A 27,761-nucleotide genomic window follows, 5' to 3' on the forward strand; every position below is an offset into this window, starting at 1 on the left:
TTGTGAGAATTGCACTTGTAATGCTTTAATTTCTTTTTGAATTTGCTGGCTTTTCGGATTAGATCTGCTCCCAGCAGAGGAACGATTTTTCAAAGTCCTCTCTCTCTTTTAACAATCCTTTTTAATTCTGTTAAATAATCTCCTCCCCCCCCCATCTCTTTTGAGGGGAGGGTTGACAGTCTTCTATGGAAATTACAGATGTCTTAGACTGATTGCTTTGGTAACCTTTTCTGCTCTCCAATTCAATCAGTGGAAAGGGGCTGGCTTCTGTTCCATTTTAAAACACCAATTCCATGTCCATATTAGTCCAAATTTGCCAAATGAAATGTTCAAAGTACTCAGGATAACATCCTTTAGTGATTGTCCTTTGGAAGTATCAATCGCTGTCGCCAATCAGTCCTGCAGCATCGCACCGTCAAAGGAAGTGATAGATCCGTTTGCGCTGCAGCTCCGACCCCCTCGCTCTCAGGGGCTCAAAATAGAGCCTTTTCCGGGGAGGTGGGAGCCTGCAATCCACGCTAGCTGGACGTCCACATTCCCAAAAAGCTTGATTTGGGATTTCTAAGGGGACCTGCTGCGCTGAAGCGGTGTCCCCAGCCTTTGACGCGCCGGGTTTCGCTCTGACGAGCAAAACCTCGACCGAAATGGTTGCACGATCGACTGCCCTGTCGCCACATTCATTAAAAAATGAAACGGATTTAATTTTCAAATTGTTGGTTTGACTAAAGGAGTGAGGACAGTTGTGTGTATGGCACTGAGGAGGTCAATATTCTAATATGCTGGCTCACATCTGCCTGCTTTCAGTTGCCATCACCCAGGGAGGTGCAATCCAGCTGGCTAATAATGGCACCGATGGCGTCCAAGGCCTACAGACGCTCACCATGACCAATGCCGCTGCAACCCAGCCCGGTACCACCATTTTACAGTACGCCCAGACCACGGATGGACAGCAGATTCTCGTGCCCAGCAACCAAGTTGTTGTACAAGGTAAAGTAAGAGCAGTTTTAATCAATTTGCTCAAGTTTAGCACTAGATACGCGCTGTGTGTGAAATTATTTTTTCCCATAAGGAATCACTGTGCACATGTAATAGTTGTGAAACACAATACTTTTAAGCACATACCTGTTTCTAAGGAAGCTGCAGTACACTCTGCTGGTCTAGCAATAGTAGGCAGTAAACTAAAGTAGTTAGTAATGGGCCAGAATTCTGAATGCTAATAGCTAGACAATAGCATAGTTTTGGTTTTGGTTTTTTAAAAGTGTCCTTCCTTCAAGATTTTGTTTCTGGTGCTACCAAGTAATCTTTGGCAACAGTAACCTATCAAAAGTGGGGACATTACAGTGGTACCTCATGTTGCATAAGGGATCCGTTCCAGAGCCCCGTACGCAACATGAAGCGCTGTGTCTGCGCAAGTGCATGGTGCGATTCGGCGCTTCTGCGCATGACGTCATTTGTCACGTCTGTGCATGTGCAAACTGCCGAACCCGGAAGTTACCCGTTCCGGTACTTCTGGGTTCGGTGCGTACGTATCCCGTGTCGTACGCAACCCACAGCATTCGTAACAAGAGGTATGACTGTATTTACTTTTGGAGCAAAGAGCTATCCAATAGCTAATTTGATAGGTGGGGGTGCCCAAACTAGAGTTTACTCTTCTTCCTCCTTGAAAGTCCCTAGGGTTAATTTTAAGTTTAATTGAACATGACTGTTCACTAGCACACACAAAAACAATTATGTGTCTGGCCAAGCCTGATGAAAAAAAGAGCAATGGCTTTGAAGAGTAATATGTGGAAAATAAGGAGTCAGGGAGAAACACAGGAGGAAACAGGTGTGTACAGCAGAAGCCTATAATTTGTCAAAGGTTCTGGGTAGGAGGAGCAGTAGCAATGGCTGCAGAGAGGGATGGTGGAGACTGGGAAAGGGTTGATCGTGAACTGGAAGTGGGGTGATATATTGAATTGGAGAAGGGTCTGGGCAAGAGAAGTAGAAGAGAGAGCTAGGGTACAAGGAGGCCATATGAAGCAGGATCAAAAAGTAAGAACGGGCAGGGATGAGCAAAGCAACAGAGGCAAGTAAGATGTGGAGAAAGCTTTACACATTTGCAGCACAGCATGGAAGCAACACAAAGGTGTAATCAACCGTGCAGCTTCAGGTAATGTGGGGAGAGGTTCTTAGTCTGAAATGACAGGTTTCCCTCCCCCCCTCCCCCAGTTTAGGCTTCCAGAGCTGTCAGACCTAATACCCCTGCATTCCCTGATGCTTTTTTCCCCTCTTAGCTGCCTCAGGAGATGTCCAGACCTACCAAATTCGCACAGCACCTACAAGCACCATTGCACCTGGTGTCGTGATGGCATCCTCCCCAGCACTTCCCACCCAGCCAGCAGAGGAAGCAGCACGGAAGAGAGAAGTCCGCCTAATGAAGAACAGGTTTGTGTGCTCTGGAGGACTGGCCCAAGACATCTTTCTGCCTTAGGTGGACCAGCAGACACCCCCCCTCCCCTCTACCCAGCTCCCCACAATCCTGCAGAAGGATTTGTTACCAGGTGGAACTGAGGGTGTGGCAGAAATTTGGCTGTGTCTGAAAAATAAAATAAGCAAAAATGTGGCTCCTAAAGGTATCCCTCAGCATGAAGGGCAAGAAAAGTTGTGGTGTGTAGTACCTTCCTCCTCTCACCATATCCCAAAATTACCTAGCTAAAAAATCAGTCCAGAAAGGGAAATAACACCAAATGCAAAATATATACCATGCAGTTGAATTGCATATGTGGAATTACCTCCCTTTGCTTCAGAAGGTTCCTGATAGGTCAGGCAAGCAATATAAAGAACATAAAGGAACATAAAGAAGAATTGTGTTTATGCTACTCCCAAACAAACAAAAAAATATTATACTATTCAGTTAGTTCTGCCTCAGTTTTACCAGTTTAAAATCTGTGAACATACTGACTTGAGCTTTAATATTCTGTTTTGCCTACAGGGAAGCAGCACGTGAGTGTCGCAGGAAGAAAAAGGAATATGTCAAATGTCTAGAAAACAGAGTAGCTGTGCTTGAAAACCAAAACAAGACATTGATTGAAGAGCTAAAAGCACTTAAGGACCTTTATTGCCACAAATCGGATTAATTTTAGATCCCCATTTTTGGTTTGTTAATGTCAGAGAAAGACTGCTTTGGTGACTGCCAGAAAGACAAAGTGGACTTTTTATTTTCTAAACATTTCTCTCTCCTTTTTTTTCTACGCGCAAAACTGCCTGAAAGCAACTGCAGAATTTTATTCGTCTGTGCTTTGCATTAAACTGTGAATGTTGAAACACCTGCCTCCACTTCTCCCCCACCTTCCCTCTCCCTTCCCCCGAATTATTTTCACCACAGTGCATCCTGGTTGAGAAGAAAGAGAACAGACTTCCTCATCTCCCATCTTCTTCGAGGAATATTAACGTTCACTTCTGAAGTTGGGTTTTTGTGTGTGTGTGTACGCACAGAGAGGGGGTTATTTCATAATACTTCCAAGAATTAAACACTGAGCTCATCTGAACCCCTCAGAGATGGTTATCACGAGGCTCTGCCCTGAAGTATTAGGTGGGCTGGATGCGTACCCAAGGTATGCTCTGAGGAAGCTATGGTTGCCAAATTATTGCATGGTTTCAAACGTCCATTATCATACTTTACAGTTGCAGCTACATGGTAGAATGATGCCAAAATACGTGTACTTCAGGTATGTAGGTATGTACCCAGTAGGAATTAAATGAGCATATAGAGAAGGGTTGGGGAGAAGGTGGGATAGTCACCTGTAACCTCCACCTGTGTTTTAGATATGTTTTCTATATGATAAAAGATGATTCCATTGATTTCCTGTTTTTTATATATATAAAAAAAGAGATTTCATGTGTTCAATCTTTCGATTGCCCGTAAAGAAATAATCTAAGGTTTATGATATCCTAAGGGGACATGGACTCCTAGCAAGCGGTAGAGCAGGAACGGTAACGTTCTGCTTTAGCTTACAAGTCCATGAGATTATCATAAAATATAATCCATTAAAATACCATTTTTGTTTTGCATTATCCAGAGGTGATGTTATACAAGGCAACCACCAGCAGTGCATACTTTAGTGAAGAAAGGAGTGAATGTTAACACTTTTTCGTGCAAATGACCTGGTAGAGAATTTATTTATTTTTAATCTACCTATTGTGCACACAGATGGTATGAAATTGAACTTTGCTGACTTGTTAAACCTAAGTCATCAGCCAGACCTGAATCCCAGTTAAGCTATCTGATTTCAGTAGGACTCATTTAGGGATCAAGCTGGATCTGAGTAAAAGTTTCTCATCTGCAGACATTCAAACCCTAAGGAGTAAAAAGAAAAAAACTTCCCCTAAAGTATGTTGCAGGAATCAGTAATCTGATTAATCAATATAATATATTTAAGGCAGCAAATCAGCCGTTCAACATTAGAAATTCCTTTGTTTAAGCTATGTTCTTTGGCTACTTAGAGGTGGAATCAGTTCTCTGGAGGCAGAATGGAATTATTTAAGAGAACATGAAGTTATTTTGAATCTCTAACCCCAGCAGTTATTTTGATCTTCATCTATAAAAGCCTGCACATAAAACAAGCCTGCTCCTGAAAGTGTATTAGTTAACAGATCTTCTTAAAGGTGATAAAACCAAAATGGCATATTGCAATGTTTTATCAGTTAAATTGACCTGTAGCAATAATCTGTAGCTAGTAATTTTACTTAATAGTGCACATTTTTAAACAAAACAAAAGCAGATTCCTGCAAAGAAATGGGATGATAGATTATGGAGAACTCAAATCCACAATTTTTACCTGCCTTGTGAGGTTTGTTCCCCTCCCCGAAATTTTGGTAGAATCATGATCTCTGCTGATTTTCTCGAATTGCTAACCTCATTGAAAACCATTGTATGTGTTGATCTTGGTTTGAGAAAGCCTCTTTCAAAGCTGGCTGTTGATGTGTCAGGTAATCTGTTTAAACATTATGTAACAATCTAAAATTTGTTCATCAGGAAAGCAACCACCATAAGTCTCTGCTCGCTATGTTCTTGGCATCTCCTGCAATTAGCTGAGAGAGTTGCATTTCAGCAAGAGAGATCAGCAGACAAATGGGTTGTGGTGGGGCTGACCCTATGCTTAATTGCAACCTTTCCCAGGTTCCATTCGGTCAAAGGAGGCTCAACATGAACAGCTTGCAGAATCTAGTGTGGCTTGTCTATAGGTCAATTCAGGGTTTTCATTCTGGAATCTTTCACCAGCAATAAAATAACATCTGTCAGTTTTCACTTACCCAATACCGAGATATCTGGCATTTCTTATGAAATACAACAATTTCCTATTTCTTATGTTTTCAGTAACCCAAGTTCAGACTTTACTGGTATGTCCTTTGGAATTCTAACAGCCAAAAGGAACTGAAGACAATGCAAAAAAACAAGCAAACCCTTATTTTGTATATCACTAATTTATTGAACAAACAGCAAGGTTGTCTTACCTGGTTGTTTTGCATTTGGTCTCTTTGCCGCTTAACAGAACTTTTGCTAAAATACTAAGTTGGTTGCCAGGCTTAATTGGGGGGGGGAAAGGTGTAGAAAGGGCTAGCTCCATTGTAGTCATCATACATAGGTCTGGTTTCAAGTACAGTTTCTATCTTTTACAATATAAAAGGTACCATGTAGGCAATTGAAATATTGCCCAGGGTGCTCTTCTAACAGATATTCTTGGAAAATGCGTATGTTTAAAATATGTACATATATAAAATATATATACACAGTATATAATCTATAGCTCTGAGAGCTTTTAAGTCAGGAATGCTGAGTATTATAGTATATTGAGGTCAGAAAAAAGTTTAACTCTGTGTGTGTGAGAGAGAGAATGTGCATGCGTGTGAATACACACGCTTCAGCCTCTTGTTTGAGCTACATTCTTCTGGCGCTTATTGATATGTTGTATTGTTGTTCACTTACCCATATTGAGTGATTTTATTTCACTGCAATTTGTATTTTTTTAGAAAGTGAATTATGGAATTATGTCAGCCATTTTAAGCTCCTCTCTTCCCCCAGATTCTTCACTTTGTGCTTTGTCTCTTCGGCAGCTATACATTAAGGCAAAAATAAAAGGAAAAGATTTGCTTTATACAAAGGGAACTAATGACCCGCCCCCCCTTTTTTTAGGTGAGAAAAATATTTCCCCAGTTTTCTTGCTTTTGTGTGGTTTCTAGTATCTTACTCCAGCTATTGTCAGCAGCATTGCTTGAGTGTGAAAGCACACATCCGTCTAAAACAAGTTTGGTGGTTCTGTAATGTCTCTATTTCAGAAACAATTATCTGAAGCTAAATAATTCCCAGTAAGGTGAGAACTTGCAGTATGACCAAAATCAGTTTTGGTTATGAGCTCAAATACATGACCTGCAGCCTTGGGTGCTGTTGAATGCTAGAATGTACAACTTCATGCTACAGGTGGAGATTGAATGTTTGATTGTGCTCCCACGTGTATTTTAAAAAATCCTGCCCATAAAGAAACTAGTGTTATGGAGAAGGGTATACTATAGCCTTCCACTGACATCTTAGTCTTTAATGTTTGGGGGTGTTGTTGTGATGAGGCAAACATTTCAATTGCCACCTGCAGTGTGAAGTGGCAGCACAGTCACAGTTCAGATGCCTTTGAGGGTATTGATCATGCAGCTTGGCTCTTAATCTCATTACTTTTAGCTAATCCACTGACTCGCAGGATAAACTTTGTAAGAGGCAATTCTTGCAGGGGGGGGGGGATCTGCAGGGCAGGACCAAAAATCTACAGGCCAGTGGAAGTTAGGTAGATTACAGTCCTTTTAATGGCATTAGAAATGTGGCAGAGGGTCGTATTTAATTACTAGAACAATCGTATGAGAAAAGGGGAAAGTAAATTTTGGTGATACCAATTTCATTTTGTAGTTTGTGAACAGAACTGAACATTTCAAGGATCGAATCCTGATGAAAAGAATGTAAGATGCATGGATTTGTTTTCCTTAAAGAGTGAAGCTACATAACACACCCAGATTTATCAGAAAGCACAACCCTTGAGTATTTCCTGCTGGCAATTAAGATGAGTTGATGTAATGGGTTTATTTTATATACTATAAACCCATGGTTGCATACTTATGCCTATGGCTAGATTTTATCAAGTCTTCTAAAAAATTTTAGATATAAAGTACACCAACTTCTTGTTCTGAGCACACTGAGAAGCACAGCCAGCTTGGAACTGTTAAATATATGGTGCTGAAATTTTAGCAGTGCACTGTTTTGTGATACGTTCATCTTCCATGCTGACTATAGCTTAAGAATTATTGCATGGCTTCACTGCAAGATGAGAAATCAGTAGGCGGCATATCAGACGGCAATCCCAAATGCAGGTCCCGGCTAGCTTGAAGTAACGAGTCGTACATTTTTAAGTCATGTATACAGAGTCAGAAATGATGAGGGTTTGTTCGGGATTGTTATTTTGAACCCCTTTCCTTGCTTATACCTGTGAGGAATCTCACCACATCTTACTGTACCTTTTTACTCACTTTCTCAGGGTTTGCGTGCACACGTAAGTTTTCACCAATGGAGCATTTATTTCCAAGATGCTAGGTGTCAAGGGGGGGGGATCTGTAGCGTACCCCAGTGTAATGAGACAACTGAGAACAACTACGCTGGGATTTAGCTGCAAAAATTAAGCACCGAGGTCCTATGGTTGCCATTCACTTGCAGTGCTTTCTGAATATGACCCAGTCACCACTACCTACCACAATAACTATGCTGTATTGTTTACATATGGCCTCTTAGTCTCACATTGAACCCAAGGCACATCAAACCTCTCTAATTATCTGGAAGTTCTCAGTTGAATTTCTCCTCCTGATTGACTTGTTGATAATGGAATCAAGTTAAGAGATTGGTGCTGATTTAAAAACAACCATTGGCTCTATCATTCTAAGATTCTACTGTATCAGTCAGTCACTTGAGCCTTGGGCCGCATATTGATTTGATGGACAGTGTGAGGCAGGAAGAAAGAGGAGAGGAGACCTAAAACAATTTGATCGTATTCAATAAGGTCATGATAAATAATGGGGAGATTATTTTTAATATGTTTTCTACCAGTTGCACTTGAGCCAGATACCACTCCATGTCTGTAATATAATTATTTTTGTTTTGAAATAAGAAAGAAGAAACCACATGCTAGACCTTCAATTCCATTTACAACCCTTCTACTTTATGTATGACCATTCTGCTTGCAAGAACACACAGGGAGAAAGTTGTGCAAGTGAAGCACCTTCTCTAAAGCTCCTTCATTATGTTTGGAAGGCGGTTTACACATGAAGAAATCACAATGCAAAATTTCAAGTTTCTGGAATGGGGATGGCTATGCTATTTTTATTTAAGAGAAACTAAAATTCACCCCCATTTCTGATTCTTCACCCAAAACAATCAGCACAAAACAGGGTATTGAACTTTGAAAAAAGTTTCCTCTTGAAATTAAATTGCTGAGCAAAGAAATATGAACTGGGGATGGGTTAATTTCATTTTAGAATCCTCTATTTCCTAGAAACATCCCTGTTTTAATTTTGTAATTATCCTTTTGTGCGTTTATTTCCCCTCCCCCCATGTACTGAGTTACACTGCTTTTTATTAACATTGTGTACATACTAACTGCTTTGTGTTTCAGAATGCTAGTAATTGCTTTGTATATTAAAGTGATCCTTGTGAATTTGTGAATTGTCATAAAAGTGCTTTTTCTTACTGTAAAGTTTGTGGTATAAACTGTCATAACACCCTTTTTACACATTTATGTGCAGACACATAAACATGCTTTTAAAATCATTTTGAAGTCTCTTTTCTTCAGGGAAGGAGGGTAATTTATCTTGATGCCGTTGACTTCAGCAATACTTCCCACTTGACCACTTAAGAGCAAAACATTTAAAAAGAAATGCTCCGAAGGCCCAATCATATGTATACTTTCTGTCAAGCTGGCGAGGGACCGTAGGATGCAGCCCAAGGGTTGCTTTGGGGGCAGAGACAGGTATGCTAGCAGGAGAGTTTATGCCACCAGATGTACTTCAGAACACCTGCAGAAAGCTCCCCTAATCTAGATGTACCAGGGACCCAAGGGGACATGGGGAATGGTAGAGATGGGCACAAAAGTGCCACATCTAATTCCCATTCATGTCCCTGGCACACCCACAAAAATGATGTTGCCTTTCATTATTAACGGGAGGGAAGAAATGGAAAAAAGCTGCTCCCTTGCCTAGGAAATGGGGAGGCTGGGCTGAAGAAATGTGTAGAACCATAGCAACGGCCCCTCCTAACCTCCCAGCTCCACATTTTGTACCAAAATAATAGCACAGATCACTTGTGCCACTTTCCTCAGAATGGTGCTGATGATGCCAAAGTTGCAGGTTTTCCCCCGCACAAAGGGACAGCTGCATATTCCTGCGTTGCAGGTGGTTGAACTAGATGATCCTCGAGGTCCCTTCTAATTCTATGATTCTACACCACAAGCTTCCAGGGGTTGATGCTTATTATCTCTGCCAGGGTGGGGCGGGGCAGGTCATTCGGGTTTTTCAGCATGATGCTCTGCTCAACCTTAGATCCAGCTCAAACTGAGCATGCGCCCTAGGATGGACTGTCAAATCCTACAGCACGAAAAGTGCTGCACAGGATACAGGTTGAGATGCAGTGGATTTACTTAGGCTGGAAAAGCTGGAGACTGAATTTGTGAACTGATTCAGTTCCAAATCCCACAAAGAGCTCTTTCAAAAAAACCAGTTAAACAGCTGTTTTTATTGCTGTTAGGTAGTGCCTGAACCATAGGCATGGTGCAGCTTAAAAATGATTGTGTCGATCTTTAAAGATCTGTTCACCCTTGTTACATTTGCACAGTTGATTTCAAGATGTGCTTTCCACTCTTTAGGAAGTTTTGGGAGTCCAAAAGCATCCTGTTATATGCAGGACGGGAGGTGTTTTGTGTTCAGCTAGGGACACTTTCGTGCTTCTTGGATGGGTTTGGTCCAAATGTTCTCTTCTGCTGCACGTGGAAGCATGAGGACTTCTGCAGAACCTCCCAATTAGAGAATTGCTCTTCTGCTCCCACTGCACATGCAGCTCTTTTCAGTTTGCTCACAGTACTTGGGATCCACTCCAAGGGAACACAACGCAATTGGGCAACATGTTCATATGAAAATTCTGGATTTCTGGTTAGAAGTTGCACTCTGATGATGGGGGTGGAACTTGGCAACTCATTCTGCAGGCATGTTTAAGTGGAGGAGTACAGATTCAGAAGTCGGTGAGATTACCGATGCCTGGCTGCATCCTTCTGTTGAAAAACTATAATCAAACATGGGACATTTCTTTGCAAAACATCAAATGTTTTTATTGACTTTCTGCTTTTTTCTGTGGAATCATTTACAACTATCAAGTATTACTATCTCTATCAGGCAGTAACAACTTATTTGTAAGAACCTCTTCCACATGAGAGTAAGAATACTGGAACTTTGCACCAGAATTTTACAAGTCAATAAGCAGATCATGCACTTTATTAATCAGATCACTTTCCAATTGCGATGATTGACAATTGACGGCACTCTACTTTCTGCTCTCTTCATCACATGTTGTTTGGATAAGAAATGGATTCATCTTTTTTTGATAATTTCAGGAGTAAATCTAATCTCATAAAAAGCTTTTGAGGGAAGGATCTATTTTTGAATTGCAACAGAAAGCATTGCAACTTTAAATTAGACCTTAACTAATTCCAAATTCTGAGACAAACTTTTAACACACACTTACATGCCGTGTGTGTGTGTGTGTGTGTGTGTGTGTGTGTGTGTGTGTGTGTGAATCTTATTGTGGACACAGATAAATTTACTGGGAACAGAACTTTATTTGGATATAGACACCCATAGACTTTCTGGACATTAAAAAAAACTATTCAAAGAAGATCTTACTGTATACATACATGATGACCTTGAAATTATGTTTGAAAAAGGCTTCAGTTATTAGTTGACTTCTGGCTTACTTATGATATCACGGTTTTTACTGTAATTGGACTTGCATACTGAACTGGACCTGGGGGTGGTTCTGATACATTGGCAGATTTGAATTAGCAGAGGGGAAACTTTATTAAATATAGATTAGTGATTTACTTAACTAATGTTTTACAAATTTACTTTTTGGTAAAAAAAATAGGGATCCACTTAAAAGAATTAATGCAGATTTATATCACCTTTAGACTTGATAAATAAAATTACTGGACAGCTTGAATGTGCACTGATGAATTACGGTATAAATTACAAACTTGATTATAGAAAAACAATAATGAAACATATTTGTGAACATATTACAGAAGGAATTTCTAAGGAACTAGGCAACTCTAAATAATAATGAATGAATGAATCGTGTTAGACTAATTAGACTCATGCGAAATATCTAGAAGAATTTAAACATTCTATTAGTAATGCAAATCAATAACTCCCCTTATGTTTTGGTATATTATTTCTCTTTTGCATGATTGGCCATTGTACCAATTAGCCTGATAGAAAATTGCTAACTGATTCAGTCTCTCCAAGTGCACAAACAGTAAAACTGGTTTGTTTTTACATAATATAGCCAAATATTTCCTTGTGGTTATCACAGTCCCCGTCCCACCCAATGCACTGCATAATTTAGATTTGCTGTTCCATTTGTGGGGGGGGTGTGTGCTTTGAAATGTAGTTCTGAGCAGCATAGCTTAACACCAGCGGGAAACAGAGGTAAAGTGCCACTATTATTAATCTAATTGGATTTTTCCATTGACTTGAAGCCAGCAGCCGGTCCTACATTTCCTCAATGGCAGGTTTGGCCCTTGCATACTAATAATTCATTGGTCCATTTATAATTTGGTTGGATTATCTGAGTTACCATGATCGGGATGGGGAAAAAAACAGGAGGAATGGCTGGGTGAAAGGCCTAAAGGTCCAGGTATGATTGCAAGTGGCGGGAACGACTATACAAGAGTTAACAAGCTAATCACAGATCTGCTTTCTGGGCTTTCCTCTGTGCTCTGAATATATGCACATCATTAGCAGGGTCATAGTGCACCTCATATACTGAAAACCGTTCGTTCAACATCTTCAGGAACTTGTGGTCTCGCTCATAACGGAGGCGGCACGATAGTAGGATCACCGTCTGTTCAGAACAGAGATGGTCCAGTGTTTCAAGAAGATCGGCAAATGTTTCTTCCAGGTAAACGATGTCTGCTCCCAAGATAAAGTCATATCCTCCTGCGGAGAAGCTCCCCAAGTCTCGGCCCCAAGTCAGTTCTTTTACTGCTGTCCTTGGCCGGACGTCAGCAGGTAAATTAGCTTGGACGTTTGACTCCAGTAGAGCCAAGGCTGCCTTCCTGTCTGTGATTGTGACTTGAGCACCTAACGTGCCAAAAAGCAGGAGAAGGAGAAATCAAATGAGCGAAGACAAATTGCCGGTGTCCAGCGCAACTTTCATAACGCAGGTTTATTTCCCCAAACAACAAAACCATTTCTCGGGTTGATTCCTATATAAACTCATGTTCGGAATTATTATTTTTAAATTGTCAGTACGGCCCAGTCGTGGCATTCAGCCAAGCTATCCAGACCAAAACATTGTTCTAATGCTCAATAAAAGAATATTATGCTACCATCTTTCAATCCCTGCATTGCTATGCTAATCCATTTGCAGCTAGTCTCTGTTAATAAGCTTGCAGTTCCATTTTGGGTCAGCTGAAGTTTCTAGATCATTTTCAAGGCCGCCCTACAAATGGCATGCAGCAGTAATTCAAGTGGTTCCAATTCAAGAGTTATCTTGGTTCAGGGGCATAGGAGGCGGGGTCAATAGGGGCACTCCGCCCCGGGCAGTGCGATCCCGAGGGCGCCATTGCAGCTGCTCCCCCACCCGCGCTGGGCGCCCCGCCACGCCCCTATGAGCGCTGTGCCACGCCCCCAGAACGTGCACCAGCCCCGCCCCTGCCTGCTCTCCGCCCCCAGTACCAGAGCATGAAGCTCCGCCACTGTCTTGGTTTAGAGTCATAAATGGCATATCAACTGGAGATGAGTTGGATCAGACTTGCATCCAGATATGTGTATATAGGATTGCAGTCTGAAAAGGCTAAATCTTGGGGTGGCTGCAAAATAAACATGTCTGGTATAGGATCCCCCAACACACAAACACTCCCCCAAAAAACAATAAGAAGGGATTTGTGCTCTGCAGTGAACAGCACCCAAGGAAAATAATATAACTCAGAATCACTGTCAGATGAACTTAATCGGCCACATCAGCCCCAGTTTCTTCAAAGAGAAGCTTACCAAGCAATGCAGCTACAATTCCCAGCAAGCCTGTTCCGGCTCCTAACTCAATCACCAAGCGTCCTTGTAGATCAATGCCTCCCATCTCCAAGAAAGTACACAAGACCACAGCCTGGGCAATCGAAAGGGGGGGGGGAGAATCTAATTAAAAAGAATGCTTATTTAGGTTAATGCCAAATCACAGCATTGCTCTATGGGTGACATGACAAGCTTGCAAAAAAGTTGAGGGCAACAAACCACTGTGAAATGCAGGCAGACCAGAATATTATTATTCTTCAGACCTAAATACTCAGGGGCACTGGGGAGGTTAAAACTGGAAGTCTGGATGTCCCTGCCTAAAATGAGGATTTAACTGCAAATTATTAATTTCTAGTGAAGTTACTCTGCTCAGTGGATTGTGAGCTATTTAAAACTGTTCTTTTTGACAAATATACACTAAAGAGAATAATTTAGTCTCCTTGGTACCAGAGGGCTGTACTAATGATCTATTTGTTTGGCTACTCATAAATTTATCTTCTTCAGGTAGGAAAGTTAGCTGCCAAGTTAAAACTGATTTTTTGAAAGAAGGTAAACATCCAGTGAGATTTCATATCCCTGATCAGATCACACCTTGTTAAGAGATGATGAAAGAACTAATCTTTCTTTCGTGTACAATAAAATGAGGACAGCTTACAACAAGAGCATTTTTCCAGCACTCAACAGAAAGACGAGAAATATCAGGGTTTTATTTTTATTTTTTTAATGTGGCATCACCAACGGCTCATGTAGAAAGGCTATATCATCAGCACCCAAACAGATGGCAGTGTAATCCTATACATGTCTATTTAGAAACAGGTTCTGTTGAGTTCAACATGACTTACTCTCAGATAAGAGTGTCTATGACTACAGTGAAGTACAGTGGTACCTCGACTTACGAAGACGATCCGTTCCGTGGCTGTCTTCGTAAGTCGAAGTCTTTGGTTGTTGAAGCGCTGCTTGTGCACATGCGCCGACTGCGCGTGCTGCTTTGCACAGGGCACGCGCAAAGCAAAAGACTTCCGGGGTTGTCGACTTCGGAAATCGAAAGCTTCGGAAGTCGAAGCGTTCGGTTGTCGAGGTACCAATGTATACTGTCATCTGAAACTATGGCAAAAATTTAAGAACACAGTATACAGTGCAGGATAAGGTGTAAGGTGTTTCTTTAAACATTTACAGTATGACTTTCATCCTCCATGGTCTCTTTTGAAATGTGTGGCTTTGAAGATCAACAGTTCAGTGTGCAGAGAACATCCATATCAGGTTTTATCAGTTTCTCTGCTACCCAAATAATAGTTTAAGCAACACCACAACTACAGATAAGATTATTAGAACAACTAGATTAGACCATCGTTACCATAGCAGGACTACTATACAATAATTTGGAGGTAAACCCTAATAAATCCATTGTTAGTAAGCACACACAGGATCAGGCTACAAAAGGATTGAAGAAGTACTGATTTAGGAATTGGGGTGGGGTGGGGGACTATTAATGTCCACCTTTAAACAGCAAAGGATAATCTTTAAACAGCAATGTGTCAGAAAATGAAAAAGTGCAAAATTATACAAACCGCATCCCACACAACAGCTGCAACACCCAGCTGCTTCCAGTTCTGCTGGATCTCGATGGTGTGGTTGGCAAAACAGTATGTAGAGGAAGACTTGTGTAACTTCTGCATCCCCCAATCAGCCGTATAAGGAACCAAGGCCATCTTTTTGTCTATCAAACCAAATGGAAGTATAGCATTAGGGAAATAGTTTGTACAAAAGGCTCTTCATTCTTCTTCAAATTCAATTAGCAAAGGTTGACTCAAGTTTTGCCCGACTCCACAATTCACTTGTTCTGATTTTACACTCACTCCATGCCAAACGTTGGTAACTGAAACATAAAATATTCACACTGGGAATTTATCTCTCTGTTTTACTTCAGTTGTGGAAAGCAGACTACCAGTGCTTCCGGAAGATGCCAAGAATTCTTCTCTATAGGCAATCTCCTTACACTTGCTTGACGCTTAGCTAGCAGTCAGGACCATTCTCATTTTATCTTCATTTTCCCATGCATGTATAAACCAAATTAAATCAAAGAAAAATAAAAAGTATTCCACGACTTTGAATAATCAAAGGATTATTATTTACAAAACTGGATATACATGGATACAGTATTGCTGTCCCAAAAGAGCCGATCATTAAGTATTGGAAGCCTGCTTGAACGAGGGAATTTTGAAAGCCTGTCTGAACAACACATAGAGAGAGGGAGCCTGATTGATCTCATCAGGGAAGTCATGTCAAAGCTTTGGTGCCCCCACCATAGCTGTCAAGTTCTCCCTTTCTTTTAAGGGAAATTCCCTTATGCTGAATAGGCTTCCTCGCGAGAAAAGGGAAAACTTGACAGCTATGGCCACCACTAAAAAGGGCCCTGAAACCACGCTTTGAATTTCTATTAATGATGGGACATAGAAAAGACTCTGAGGCTGAGCTCAGGGCTTGATCAGTTTAATACGGGAGAAAGTTGGGTCAGCTGAGGCTCTGAACAGCTTAATAGCAACATTTTGAAATTCAGCCTTTTAAAAAAAGCAAAACGGTATAGATGGCGTTAAGATCAGCGTTATAAATTCTGGTGTTGCAGCCAGCTGAGTTGTGGACTAATTGCAATTGAATGAGCCATCATTAAAGGCAGACCTTCACGGAAAGAAGTTATACAACCTGGAAGACTGCATGAGTGATGACGCTCAGGTCCAATTTCCGTGAGAAAGGTTACAGCCAGCAAACTAACCTGTAAAAATGACTCTTGTCCAGCACTGCTACTGGATATCCAGGATCGCTACCCTAAGCTGCATAGGCTACCTGATCCTGCAACTCCATCCAGAACAGGGCTGTATACCTAATTCCTGGTTGACAGAATTCCCGACCAAAAGGACATCAGCTTCAAGCAATTATTTGCCACCAACCATTCCTGAACTAACACCGGGCACTAGTTTAGAGTTTCCATCACCTCACAGGGATGAGAAGAAAGAAAGAAAGGGAGAGTACTATGTCCTCAGCACACTCATTATCTCAGACAGCAGTTTCATGTATCTTGTGGACCACCCTGAGCTCTTGCGCTGAAGGGAGGGATATAACTCTTAATAAATAATTGCATGTGCATGTTAAAAAGCACGAGAGACAGGCTAGTATCCTTTGGCACCCCGCAAACTGAATCCTATACGGCAGGAAAGCAGTCCAATTATTCTTGTGCAATTTCACTTATGCGCATGGGGCCCCGGAATGTAACTCCCCCCATAAGTGGGGAGTCGCCTATATTTGCACACAACAATCCCGTGAGGTGGGTTGTCAAAAATTCAGTTTTCACAGATGCGGGGGCCCTGGAGGCAGGCAGTATGCCACCATACCTGGTTCTTTTACACATTGATGGGATGGAGACGGGCACATATTTTTTCCCCTTTCCCACTGGAGGTTGGATAGATAGATAGAATTGTAGAGTTCTAAGGGACCCTTAGGATCATCTAGTCCAACCCACCTGCAATGCAGGAATATGCAACTGTCCCATATGGGGATTGAACCTGCATTATCATCAGCACCACGCTCTAACCAACTGAGCTGTGTCTTGTGTGTGATCCAATGAAAACGGCTATTTGTGTATTTCTCTTATTAACCCGGAGAAACCTTAGCCTATTTAATGAAAGGGCTGGTGCTGTGCTATTTGCATTACAATTATTTGCACGGTTTTAATAGATCATCTTACATATAAGAGAGAGTTTTAATTCTATCCATGTTTCATTGTTTCTTGATTGCTTCTGCTCACCCACACGTTTTTAGCTGTTCTTATTTTTGCCTGTAAGCTGCCCTGCCAAGGAAACGGGCAGGGTTAATAAAAACAATAATAAAAACAATAGATTCTCTGTAGCTCATGCATCTTTTTTTGGCTTGGTGATTTAACTTTGCCATTAGAGGAAGGGTGTCTGTGCTTTGCTAACTGCATGTCTATTATTCTGAATAAAAATTGTATTATTTGGAATTCAAGAACAAAAACGTCTGGCTCGTTTTCCCTCAGAGGTTCATTTTCTATGCTCGACCTCCCCACCCTACCCTTGGTTTGTTATTAATTATAACTATTATTATTAATAACAATATAGTATTGGTTAACCTTCAGCTCAGGGGTACCTGGCCTCCCCCCTTCTTGTTGCTAGGAAACCCAACACTCCCCCCCCGCCTGACCCTCCTTTGCTCACGTGACGCGGGGTCTACGGAGACCTTCCACTCGTCCCGGGAACCAACTTTCGGCGGTGCGGGAACACCGGGCATGCGCACAGCACGGTCGGACTACAGGGATAGAAGGAAAAACATGTAGAGCTACACAATCAGCTTTAACTTCCGGTTACGATTTCTTTCATTTCTTTTTTCAAATGAGTTATAATTCTGTCCCTTCCTGCTCTACAATTCGTTGATTCTATAATTCTGCGTGGATTATTGGCGTGCAGGAAAAAACCGGAAGAGTTACACACAGAGCTTTTAACTGCCGGTTACAATGTCTTCTCTCCTTTTTTTAAAAAAAAATAGCAAAGGCGCCAATTATTAATATTTGCTGTACTTACTGGTTGCCTCTTTGCAGCTGGAGCAATCGCGCACTGATTTTTCTTTTTCTTTTTGATAATCGGTTTTGCAATTATCATAATAAAAACAGGGGGCGGGGCTTAAAGAACTGCATTGGCTGCGAAGTAGAAGCATGGGACGGGAGGTTCCCCAAAGCACCGTCTTCGGGTCTCGTGCCGTTTTTGAGCTCTGCAGTCTCTCTGTGCACAAGTAGCATAAGATGCCAGGCCGGGGGGGGGCGTGTTCCTGTAGTTGCACTCAGGTTCAATATGGGGTGCCTAGGGCGTGTGAGACAAGGCACAGGGATGCCTGCCTCTAATTACAGCATTACTTGAATGTTCTTGGAGGTCAGATCCACACACGTGCCTCCCCCCCCCCGGCAATGTTTCCTCTACAAATGCCTCTTGGCGAATTGGAGGTGCTGTTGTTCTCCTCCCACCCCTATTCCCAATTTAGATCTTCATTCGCCTCTTCCTTCCCTGTGCTGGGGGGAGACATCATTTTGTGGTTTGCCTCAAGTACTCTCTCTGCACTAAATATTCTCCACCTTTCTCCTCAAAGCAGCAGTTCCCCCCTCCACAAGACTTAGATCTTCAAATATCCTAAGGGCTGCCTCATGGAGGATGCTGCAAGCTTGGTCCCCCCCCCCTGCTCCGGAGGGTAGCAGTCGAACCAATGGAAGTTACCAGAAAGGAGATTCTGACTAGACATCTATGATGGTAAGAACCGTTCGACAGTGGAGAGGTGGTGGACGACCTCCTTCCTTGGAGGTTTCGAAGCGGAGGTTGGATGGCCATCTGTCATGGATGCTGCAGCTGAGATTCCTGCATTGTAGGGCATTGGACTAGATGACCCTTGGGGTCCCTTCCAACTCTACAATATGATTCATGTTTCATGCCTATAAGTCATGCCCATCAGGGGCTCACTTTCTCAAAGGTCAATGGGATTCCTCCCTTTAGTGAGTTCTGGTTGGTGTTGATGCTTATGAAGAACCAGCGATCGTCGCCTGGGAAATTTCGCATTCCACAGGCGAGTAATTAAAGAGCAAATAATCCTGAGCCAGACAACACGGGCTGCGATCACGAACCCTACCCGCCTCCTCCTCCGACGGGCGAGGACTGAAGCCAAAGTTGCAAGCGAAGTAATGTGAGGAGCTGGGAGGGCGGGGTTTAGGCATCGGGGCGGGGCTATGCCGAAAAACAACAAGGAACCGGACAAGATCACAGAGACAGAAACATGCAGAGCAGTGTAACTCTCACCTGATTTCTGAGTCTAAATAGTTTAGACTAGCTTTCCCGCTTGATACGAAACTGGAAGAGGGTTCTCAGCACATGGAGCTGTCTCCCTGAGCACGGGAAGAACCGTAGGTAGGTGGTTGGATCTCGTGTGTGTGTTTGAGTCGACGACACAGCGATTCATCTAAAGCAGCATTTTATTTGGCTGGAACAGGACTGACAGACTGCTGAGCCAGCCTGCTTTTTATAACAATGGATCAATGAATTGGATCATTGTTAAAACCGTGTTTATGGAAGACAATCTTACTCGGGTACGAGTGATCGCCAAAGAAGAAAGAAGCATATATTTATGCGCGCCCGCACATATCCGTTTCTCGACCACGCCCCCATCACGTGGCTTCGGGTGGCGCCCACGTTCCTGCCGCCCGGTCCCTCGTCCGTCCGTCCGCCCCCCCCCCCAGTTTAGCCTTCAGATGATATGTCGCTGGCGCGCGGGAGGGGCAAAGTGGTGGTGGGGTTTGTCACGTGGGAGCGGAGGGCGCGGCCGGCGATTGGCTGACGCGTGCGCAAGGGCGCCGCTGCCGCCGCTACCTCCGCCGCCGCGGGGACCGTTGGGAAAGCGGCTTCTGCCCGGGTCTTCCGGCTGCGGCTGCTGAGGGGGGGGCGGGAGCGGCTTGTTCGCGAGCGGGGCTGGGCAAAGGCGCAGGGCGGCGAGGCGGCAACAGAAGCGGCGGCGGCGGCGCCGGCGTGACAATGAGGCGACGCTGCTGCTGTTGCTGCTGCTGCCGTCGCCGAGGCCTTCTATAGCCGGGCTCGGGCCCAGCCCAAGCGGCGGCGGCGGCTTCTCCTGCTGCTGCTCTCCCACTCCGCCATGGGGAACACCGTCACCTGCTGCGTCTCTCCCGGCGCCAGCCCCAAGCTCGGCCGGGTCCGTGGGTCGACGCTGAGGGCGGGGTCCGCCGGAGGGGGCGGTGGCGGCGGGAGCGGGGCGGTGGCCGTGGGGCTCGAGCGGAGGGCGGGCGCCTACCGGGAGGTCACTGAGGCCGAGTCGGGGGACTCGGATCCCGGAGGGGGCGGCCCCCACCTGCAGCACATCAGCGACCGCGAGTTCCCGGATGGTGAGTGAGGGAGAGTGGCGGGGGGGGAGGCGAGGACCCCCGGGGGGGCTCAGGAAGTTTGGGGGGCGTGAAAGTGAAGCCTCTTTCGTTCCGTGGCTTCTCCGTGTTATCCCCGAAGCCTTCAAAATGACCGTTACTCGGACAAGGGCTATTTTCAGATCCCCGCTGGGTGAGATCCCTACAGCCTTTCTCAAACTCCGGTCCCCAGATGTGTTGGGGCTACAATTCCCATCAGCCCTGACCGCTGGTTCTGGTAGTTAAGGTGGTGGGAGTTGTAGTCCCAGCAACATCTGGGGACCCGAGTTTGAGAAAGGATGGCTCACAAAATCTAAGTTGGAAGGGACCTCAGGGTCAATCTAATCACCAGCCTTCTGGTTAGTAGCCAGATTAACCCATCATGCAAGGAAGAGGGCACAAATGTGTCATGTGCCTGGGATAGCATATTTCTTGCGCCCAGTGTTTAAAATTAGTGAAGCACATTTTGCACCTGACTCTTGGTCACTTGCGACCAAGTGAAGGTGCCAGGGAATCATTGGATCTGGACCGTTTTCACACATTAAAATCACATCCTGTAGAATACTAACCGTTATATTTTATCTACACAATCAGAATGAATATCACAAACCAAAATTGCTTTTTCTGTGCAGCCTGAGTAGCAGCAGTGAACAATGTTGTAGTTAATTGTTGTAGCTTGTCTTCAGTTACCCCACCCCACTGCCCTGCTCACAGTTGTGAAGAATATTCCTACATTATGAATTGTCTGTGTCACCATTAAGAAAAAGAGGTAGGAATAGACCAATATATATGTTGTCTGTCCCTGGATAAAGTGACTTTTCTTCTTTAAGTTCTCAAAGTTCTTAGCCTAGCTCAAGGTTGTCCTCTGAACTAGTGAGATGTTTAACTGATAATCACAGCCTGTCCATCTTTTGAAAAATAAGGCTTTAGACCCATCTTGCTCCAAAATGGCAACTAGACACTTCGTTTTGGCAACTGCAACCTTGGATTAAGGAGCCATTTGACACATAGTTTATACAGTGAGGGGGAAAATGCTAAATTTGCCTGTTTGCCCTCTGACAAAAAAAAGACCAGTCCATAATTTTAATGGTAGGTTTATTGTAGCTGTGAGGCTGGTCGTGGACTGGTCATTTCTTTGTCAGAGAGCAAACGGGCAAATTTAGCAGGGGATCAAATACTTTCCCCCCTCACTGTACATATGAGTTTCTGACACTGGTCACAAAGGGTTAACAGCACAATGTTTATTTGAGTAGCAATGACAGCAAATTCACAGTGAACTGAAATCTGGAGTGAATGTACCTGTAATTAGAACTAGTAATCTCCCAAACCTACGGTATTCCTAACTGGCTAATCTCTCTCCTTTCCTGTCAACTGACCAAAGTTCCCACTGCCACCAAGTTATCATCCTATGACCTTTTCAGCCTCCCCATCCCCTTTTAACATTATACTCCCAATGGATTTCCTTCTCCTACCCTCAAAACGCAAACACAAAACATCGTTCATTACACAAGTTTTGGACTATGCTGCCCTTGCTAGTCCCTGGCCTGCCTCCTGGACTGGCAGTGATCAGCACAGAAACTGATGCAGTCTGTGTGTGATTTATGGGTCTGTTCGGCATTCAGATAAATCTGTGTCTGGAAACAAGATTAAACAGTATGTCAGAAGAGTAATAATGTGATGAACATTTCTTTAGCTTGTAGTGTATCACTGTGAATGTTTCTGCCTGTACTTGGAACCTTAGAGGTGGGGAAGATTAAAGAGAAATTATTTATGTTTATTACTTTCCAATTCGTCCATTAACCAGAATGGCTAACTTTTCATCAGGCTTGTAATCCAGTCATCCCATATGCTCTTGTCCAGATTGAGACAGCAACTCCAGGTCTTCATTTTGCTTTTAATAATCATCAGTATGAACTAGGACCATGGTGCGCCATCAAGCACCTATCAAATGATGGCAGTGCGCTGCTAATGGGTTAAACTGATATATGAAAGTCATTTCCTAACATTCTGTTCCACTTAAAGTGCCACCAAGGGATGACTCCAGGTTCAAGGTGTACAGATAGGAGCACACTGTGCCTACTTGTAGACTTGGAGTCTAAATGCAAAGCTGAGAAGGAGTAGCTTAATTCCAAGTGAAAAGTGGGAATGCAAAACAGCTCAGAAGTGGAGTACTTCACTGCTGAATTTAATAGGAAAGTAGTCGTTGCTACTTGGGGGGAAATGGGTGTGGATAACCCTTCTGGAAATGGGTGTGGATAACCCTTCTGTTTCCCTTATAAGATAAGTAGTTACTGAGGCTGAACAATGGAAAAGATTGATAATAAAAGTGCCTGCAGAAGAAGAGATGACCTGGTGGGTTGGTCTTGAAGACATTGTTCCTGTTGTGTTTTCTTCTGGTAAAGGTAAAGGGACCCCTGACCATTAGGTCCAGTCACGGACGACTTGGGGGTTGCGGCGCTCATCTTGTTTTACTGGCCGAGGGAGCCGGCGTACAGCTTCCAGGTCATGTGGCCAGCATGACTAAGCTGCTTCTGGCGAACCAGAGCAGCACACGGAAACGCGGTTTACCTTCCCGCCGGAGCGGTACTTATTTATCTACTTGCACTTTGACGTGTTTTTGAACTGCTAGGTTGGCAGGAGCAGAGACCGAGCAACGGGAGCTCACCCCGTCGCAGGGATTCAAACCGCCGACTTTCTGATCGGCAAGCCCTAGGCTCAGTGGTTTAACCCACAGCGCCACCCGCGTCCCTGGTAGCAGTTCAAAATTACAGGAGTGCCACCCCCACTTATTTATTTTTAAAAATTAATTATGTTTGTTTACTTCATTAATACCCTTGTGGGTTTGTGTAGGGTCATTTGCCTTCTCCCCTATAATTCCAGAACTGGTAGTAGATAGCTGTGTTGTGAAAACTTTTCTTGCTGTCTTTCTTAGTACTGTATCAGCCATTGTTTTTCATCATCTTCATGGAGATTATTTGCTGTGTCTGATCGGTTGAAACAGTACCTTTTCCAATACTGGGGCTGTTTACAAAAGCTGAATGGCAACAGCTCTCATTGCACACAGGCTGCATAGTGTTGCTGCTTGTCTTTCAAAGTCCAGTATATGGTCATCTGTTTTCCTTTCTCCCAAAAGCTATCTTATAGAGAGAACTGCAATCCAGCCTTGAAGTTATTGTTCACTCTTCTCTCATGGTCTTCTAGTAAGTGTTGCATTGAGAGCAGTTGGATAATTTTTATATACAGTATACAGCCATATAGTATAACTTGGCTCCAGATGAGCAGCAGCTCTCCATTAATAATGGGAACAAGCGCAACACTTTTCCAGAGTGATCTGACCATTTTGTGGAGTTATATATACACTTCCACTTCTTGGCATATAATCGGTGTGTGTGTGTGTTAGACTTTAACATTTGTGTATATTTTACTAATCTGGCAAAGCATCTTTGGACTAGATTGAAGTAGTTCGTACTCCAGTATGAAAGAAGGGATTCAGATCTCAACTAGAGGATCTGGGCAACTCTTGGGGAAATCTAACCCTTCTCCCCTACTTCCCTGGCAATTCCTTTGAACGTGACTTGTTTACTTTAACAAGAAACTGCCTTTGTATTAAGGATTGGAAGTGCAGTTGTGATGGCATCTTCCTATAATGATGTTTGGAAACAAAAAATATGCAATGTAAGCAAATACATTCCATCTTAAATTTGTATAATGCATACCAATCCCAGAACTTATTTCTTGTTGGGGACACTTGATACCTTTTTAAAACGGAGACATGCTGCTTCTAATAACCAATATGTAGTTATGAATTGTGATACAAAAGTTGTGTTCAGAGTGCAAGTGTTAAGACAAGTATGAGTGTCTTAACCAGTGGATTTCCTGTGTGTTTATTGGAAGGAAGGAAATGGGTGGTGGAACAATGGAATTCTGGAAGCTAACTTAAAAATGACATAATATAGCTGGACAATGGCAAGCTATATCCAGACCAACAGGAAGTTAAGTTACAGTAGTAAAGTCAGATATAAGCAACCCACTCCCACCCAGCTCTTGTTCCATGCAGGTTTCCTGGGGGAGAGAAACTAAGTTATGTTTGCTTCCTGAAACAAAGGAATAATACTAAAATTAGTTGTACCTATCAAAGAGTACTTTGACACAGGAAAATATTTATCACGCTTGGCAAATCCACACCATTATCAACTCCCGCCTGGAAACCAATGTCCCCACTGTGGAAGGACATGTGGATCCAGAATTGGCCTCCACAGTCACTTACGGACCCATTGTTAAAATCGTGTTTATAGAAGACAATCTTACTCGGCTACGAGTGATTGCCAAAGAAGAATTTATCAGTCTTACTCAGTTATAGCTGCTTTCTGATTATGCACATCAGTACTGTAACCAACCTCTTCTCATGTGTGTGGTGCAGTTTGGCAGTATTTTTTCTAATGCTCAATTTGAAATACAGTACTGTATACCTCTACATCTGCAATAAAATAAGCTCGCAGCATTGGATGAATAGTGTCAGAATGCTTAACGGTATTTTTCTTGCAAGCAACCAGACAGGATGTAGGCAGCAAGGAACCATGGTGTATCTTCCAGGCTTCTCAACAACAGGAAGTATCCATGGGAGATTGCTGAAGATAAAAAGCAATATTTTATTCCCCCCTTGAACTAGCAGTGTGAACAGGACACAGTAGGTGTACTTTGCTATTGAAGTTAATGTGGAAGTAAGATATTACTCATTGAGAAGACAGAAATGCATCCACCAAGAGAAGTTTGAAGTTATGCTCTTCAAATCTCTCTCGTTATTTGTGAACAATCTTATTGGTTAATCTTCTTGATTGACTGGTTGGAAATACAGTCATACCTCCGTTTAGACCACAATTGGTTCCGCTGAGCCGGTCGCTCCCCGAGTTCGTCACTCCCCGAGGCACGCTTCTGCGCGCTGCCCAGATCGCTTATGCGCATCCGAGCGCCGCAGAACCTGGATGTAAACACTTCCGGGTCCGCGGAGGTTGGAAACCAAAGCGGTCGCAAACAGATAAATGTGGCCAAATTCTTCAAATGATGGCTGTGTGGTTGCCTTGCTGTATGACATAGCTGCCAAGTTTTCCCTTTTCTCGCGAGGAAGCCTATTCAGCATAAGGGAATTTTCCTTTACAAAAGGGAGAACTTGGCAGCTATGCTGTATGAGTTTTTTGACTGTCATAATGGCACAAACAATAATTTCTTCGTTCTGTTTCAGAAAAAGTGCAGTGGGGGCTTCAGTAAATTTTTATTGATAATATTTTAGTTTTGCCTCTGTTTTCCAAGGTGCTTGAGGCAATGAACAACACTTAGGTCAATTTAGATTCACACTAAATAATAACATTAAAAACCAATAATCAGGAGAATCGTAATATGCAGTTAGCAACATAAAGTTCCATAAATGCCTGGATAGTAAAAATTACAGGCTCAGAAACTTCTAAATGCAGTAATAATAGCAGCAGAGAAAAGCAGGAGCAATAAAAAGTAGCAATAAAAACAGTGGGAGTAGATAAAATTAAACTACAATATTGTTAGAAAAGGGAAAGCGCTCCTTGTTAAAATTTGCAAGTGTACAACTCTGCAAAACAGTATTAGAGTGAAGAAAGGGGAAGCAAACCTAACACTCCACAGTTACCTTCAAAGTATTCAGAAGGGTTAATGCTTAGTGCTGAGCAGCTTTTTCTTTTGGAGTAGCTATGGCAAGTCTAGGAGTGAAACATGCTACAGCTTGCTTTTGCAACAGAGCACACATGAGCAAACACCAGGCCTTTCTCACAAGGCACCTCTCAGAGGAAAGGATCTGCAATACTATCAGTTCCAGCTCGAAAATATAAAATTACATGTGGGCTTTAGGCCCAGTTTTGGAAGGGTTGCCCTGTGGGATGATCTGTATGGTAATAGTAAGGACCAAGAGGAATATAACACTGTTGATTCCTTTGGACCTCTAGGCAGCTTTCAGCATTGGCATCCTTCTGGTTAGACTGTTCTGAGTCGGAATAATTGCATTGCGGTGGCTACACTCCTACTTGGATGGTTGAGGTCCTGGTGGCATTGAGGGGGTTATTGCTCTGCTCCTTGGCAAGTATGTTATGGGGTCCCACGGGGCTCTTATATTATCATCTCCCAAACTGTTTAATATCCACATGAAATTGCTTAGAGAAGTCATCCACAAATTTAACACTGGTGTCTTCAGTAGACACAGATGACACCCAGCTCTATCTCTCCTTTTCAACTTAGTCATCAGTGACTAGGTACAGTAATGCCCCAATCCAGATAAGATTATGGTTTTGTTAGGTGGTGGTTCACCTGCCTCCACCGTAAGGATCAGATTCACAGTACACCATAGGTCTGGTGTTATCACTGTCGATGCAAGTAGCCTCAGTGGCATGAAGTGCCCTTCATCAGCTTTGGTTGATATATCAACTGTAGCCCTCTAGACTACCTATGTTCTTTCTTATAACCTTCTGCTTGGAGTAATGTGATACACCAGTGTTAGAAACTGAGATATGAAAGCTAAGAGCTAAATGGTACCTTAAACCTAGGTTATGGGTGCAACAACGGAATGTCTAGGCATGATTTTTTAATACCAAGAATACAAAGCTGAAAATGAATGAACTGCAGCTAAAATATTACGTTCATTTTTCACACATGGTCTAGTCCTTCCCCTGCCCACCTGCATACTATTCTGAAGGGGGTCTCTTCTCCAGTCTTCAGAGACTATCTGGAAGTGGGGAGGCAGAGGAAGGTCCTCTTTTCTTCCACTCTGCAGTTTTAAACTGAAGTTTTAAGCACAGTACTGCACCCAGAGCTCAGAATCTGTTCACGCTAATTAAATTCTCTGTCGCAAATTGCACCTAGAACAATGGGAGTTTCGAACACTGTTTTATACACAAGGCTGCCTCTGAAAAAGATCTGGAAACAACATCAAACAGCTGGAAACAACCCAATCCTAAACAAGGCAGCAAGGGTATTGGGGACCTGGCAATCTGATCATATTACTGTGGTGGTTTCCCACCTGCACTGGCTGCTATCCTTCTCTGAGTTCCGCTGCTTCATGGGGTGTGTCAGATGGCTACTGGAGAGAGAGTATCTAGTCTTGATAGGCACAAAATCACCTATCAAGACTAGGGAATGTATGACATATGACTTATGTGTGTTTGGCGAAACTGTGTGGCAATACACTGCGGGACAAAGGCATGCAATTCTTTCCATCCTTCTCAGCCCGGACACTTCAAGTACTTGGGATGCATAACATGTAGCAATTGGGTTGTGCAAAATGTTATTTCTAATGTGGCTATTGTAAATGATTCCCCCGCTCCCTGGTGACAGCAGGTGGGACCCTAGGTATGCCTCTTGCCCTCCTCAGAGAGACATGCCTGTGTAAGTGCTCAAGTCATCCTTTTGATGCCAGGGTTTATATTTTCCTTTACATTTTTATACA

General features: G+C 43.1%; 3 protein-coding genes across 9 annotated transcripts in view; 2 read left to right on the top strand and 1 right to left on the bottom strand.

Annotated features, from left to right (window-relative positions):
• Positions 1 to 6,117, top strand: part of CREB1 (cAMP responsive element binding protein 1) — a 33,190-nt gene extending 27,073 nt beyond the window's left edge. For all 5 annotated transcript variants that reach the window (XM_035138180.2, XM_060282142.1, XM_035138190.2 and 2 more), the window contains 3 exons: positions 805 to 987; positions 2,274 to 2,424; positions 2,972 to 6,117. In XM_035138180.2, the coding sequence (XP_034994071.2) occupies positions 805 to 987; positions 2,274 to 2,424; positions 2,972 to 3,116 (479 nt within the window). In that variant the 3' untranslated portion in view covers positions 3,117 to 6,117. The remainder of the gene's footprint in view (positions 1 to 804; positions 988 to 2,273; positions 2,425 to 2,971) is intronic.
• Positions 6,118 to 8,522: 2,405 nt separating this feature from the next.
• On the bottom strand, positions 8,523 to 19,388 carry METTL21A (methyltransferase 21A, HSPA lysine). Of its 2 annotated transcripts, none has more exons than XM_035138247.2 (5): positions 19,191 to 19,388; positions 17,571 to 17,661; positions 14,913 to 15,061; positions 13,327 to 13,438; positions 8,523 to 12,414 (listed from the first exon to the last, which is right to left on the bottom strand). In XM_035138247.2, exons 2-5 carry the CDS (start codon positions 17,641 to 17,643, stop codon positions 12,017 to 12,019), a joined length of 732 nt encoding a protein of 243 aa, XP_034994138.1. In that variant the 5' UTR covers positions 17,644 to 17,661; positions 19,191 to 19,388; the 3' UTR covers positions 8,523 to 12,016. The 2 variants fall into 2 exon arrangements, with proteins under 2 accessions (XP_034994138.1, XP_060138142.1); XM_060282159.1 differs by lacking the exon at positions 19,191 to 19,388 and adding an exon at positions 17,084 to 17,185 and having other exon boundaries at positions 17,571 to 17,622.
• A 367-nt stretch (positions 19,389 to 19,755) lies between these two features.
• CCNYL1 (cyclin Y like 1) overlaps positions 19,756 to 27,761 on the top strand; it is a 30,908-nt gene continuing 22,902 nt past the window's right edge. The window contains exon 1 of one of the 2 annotated variants that reach the window (XM_035138225.2): positions 19,756 to 20,284. In XM_035138225.2, the coding sequence (XP_034994116.1) occupies positions 20,038 to 20,284 (247 nt within the window). In that variant the 5' untranslated portion in view covers positions 19,756 to 20,037. The remainder of the gene's footprint in view (positions 20,285 to 27,761) is intronic. The other variant, XM_035138216.2, reaches the window with a different exon arrangement.

This window comes from Zootoca vivipara, chromosome 1 (genome assembly GCF_963506605.1).
Source record: "Zootoca vivipara chromosome 1, rZooViv1.1, whole genome shotgun sequence".
In the NCBI taxonomy this organism is placed as follows: Eukaryota; Metazoa; Chordata; class Lepidosauria; order Squamata; family Lacertidae; genus Zootoca; species Zootoca vivipara.

Bases quoted from the DNA above. Each gene is read 5' to 3' on its own strand.
- METTL21A (XM_035138247.2), bottom strand. From the start codon at position 17,643: ATGCCCGGTGTTCCCGCACCGCCGAAAGTTGGTTCCCGGGACGAGTGG. The intron at 13,439-14,912 runs GTTTGTATAATT...TCGATTGCCCAG, and splicing joins CAGCTGTTGTGTGGGATGCG to GCTGTGGTCTTGTGTACTTT. The intron at 12,415-13,326 runs GTAAGCTTCTCT...TTGGCACGTTAG, and splicing joins AATTGTAGCTGCATTGCTTG to GTGCTCAAGTCACAATCACA.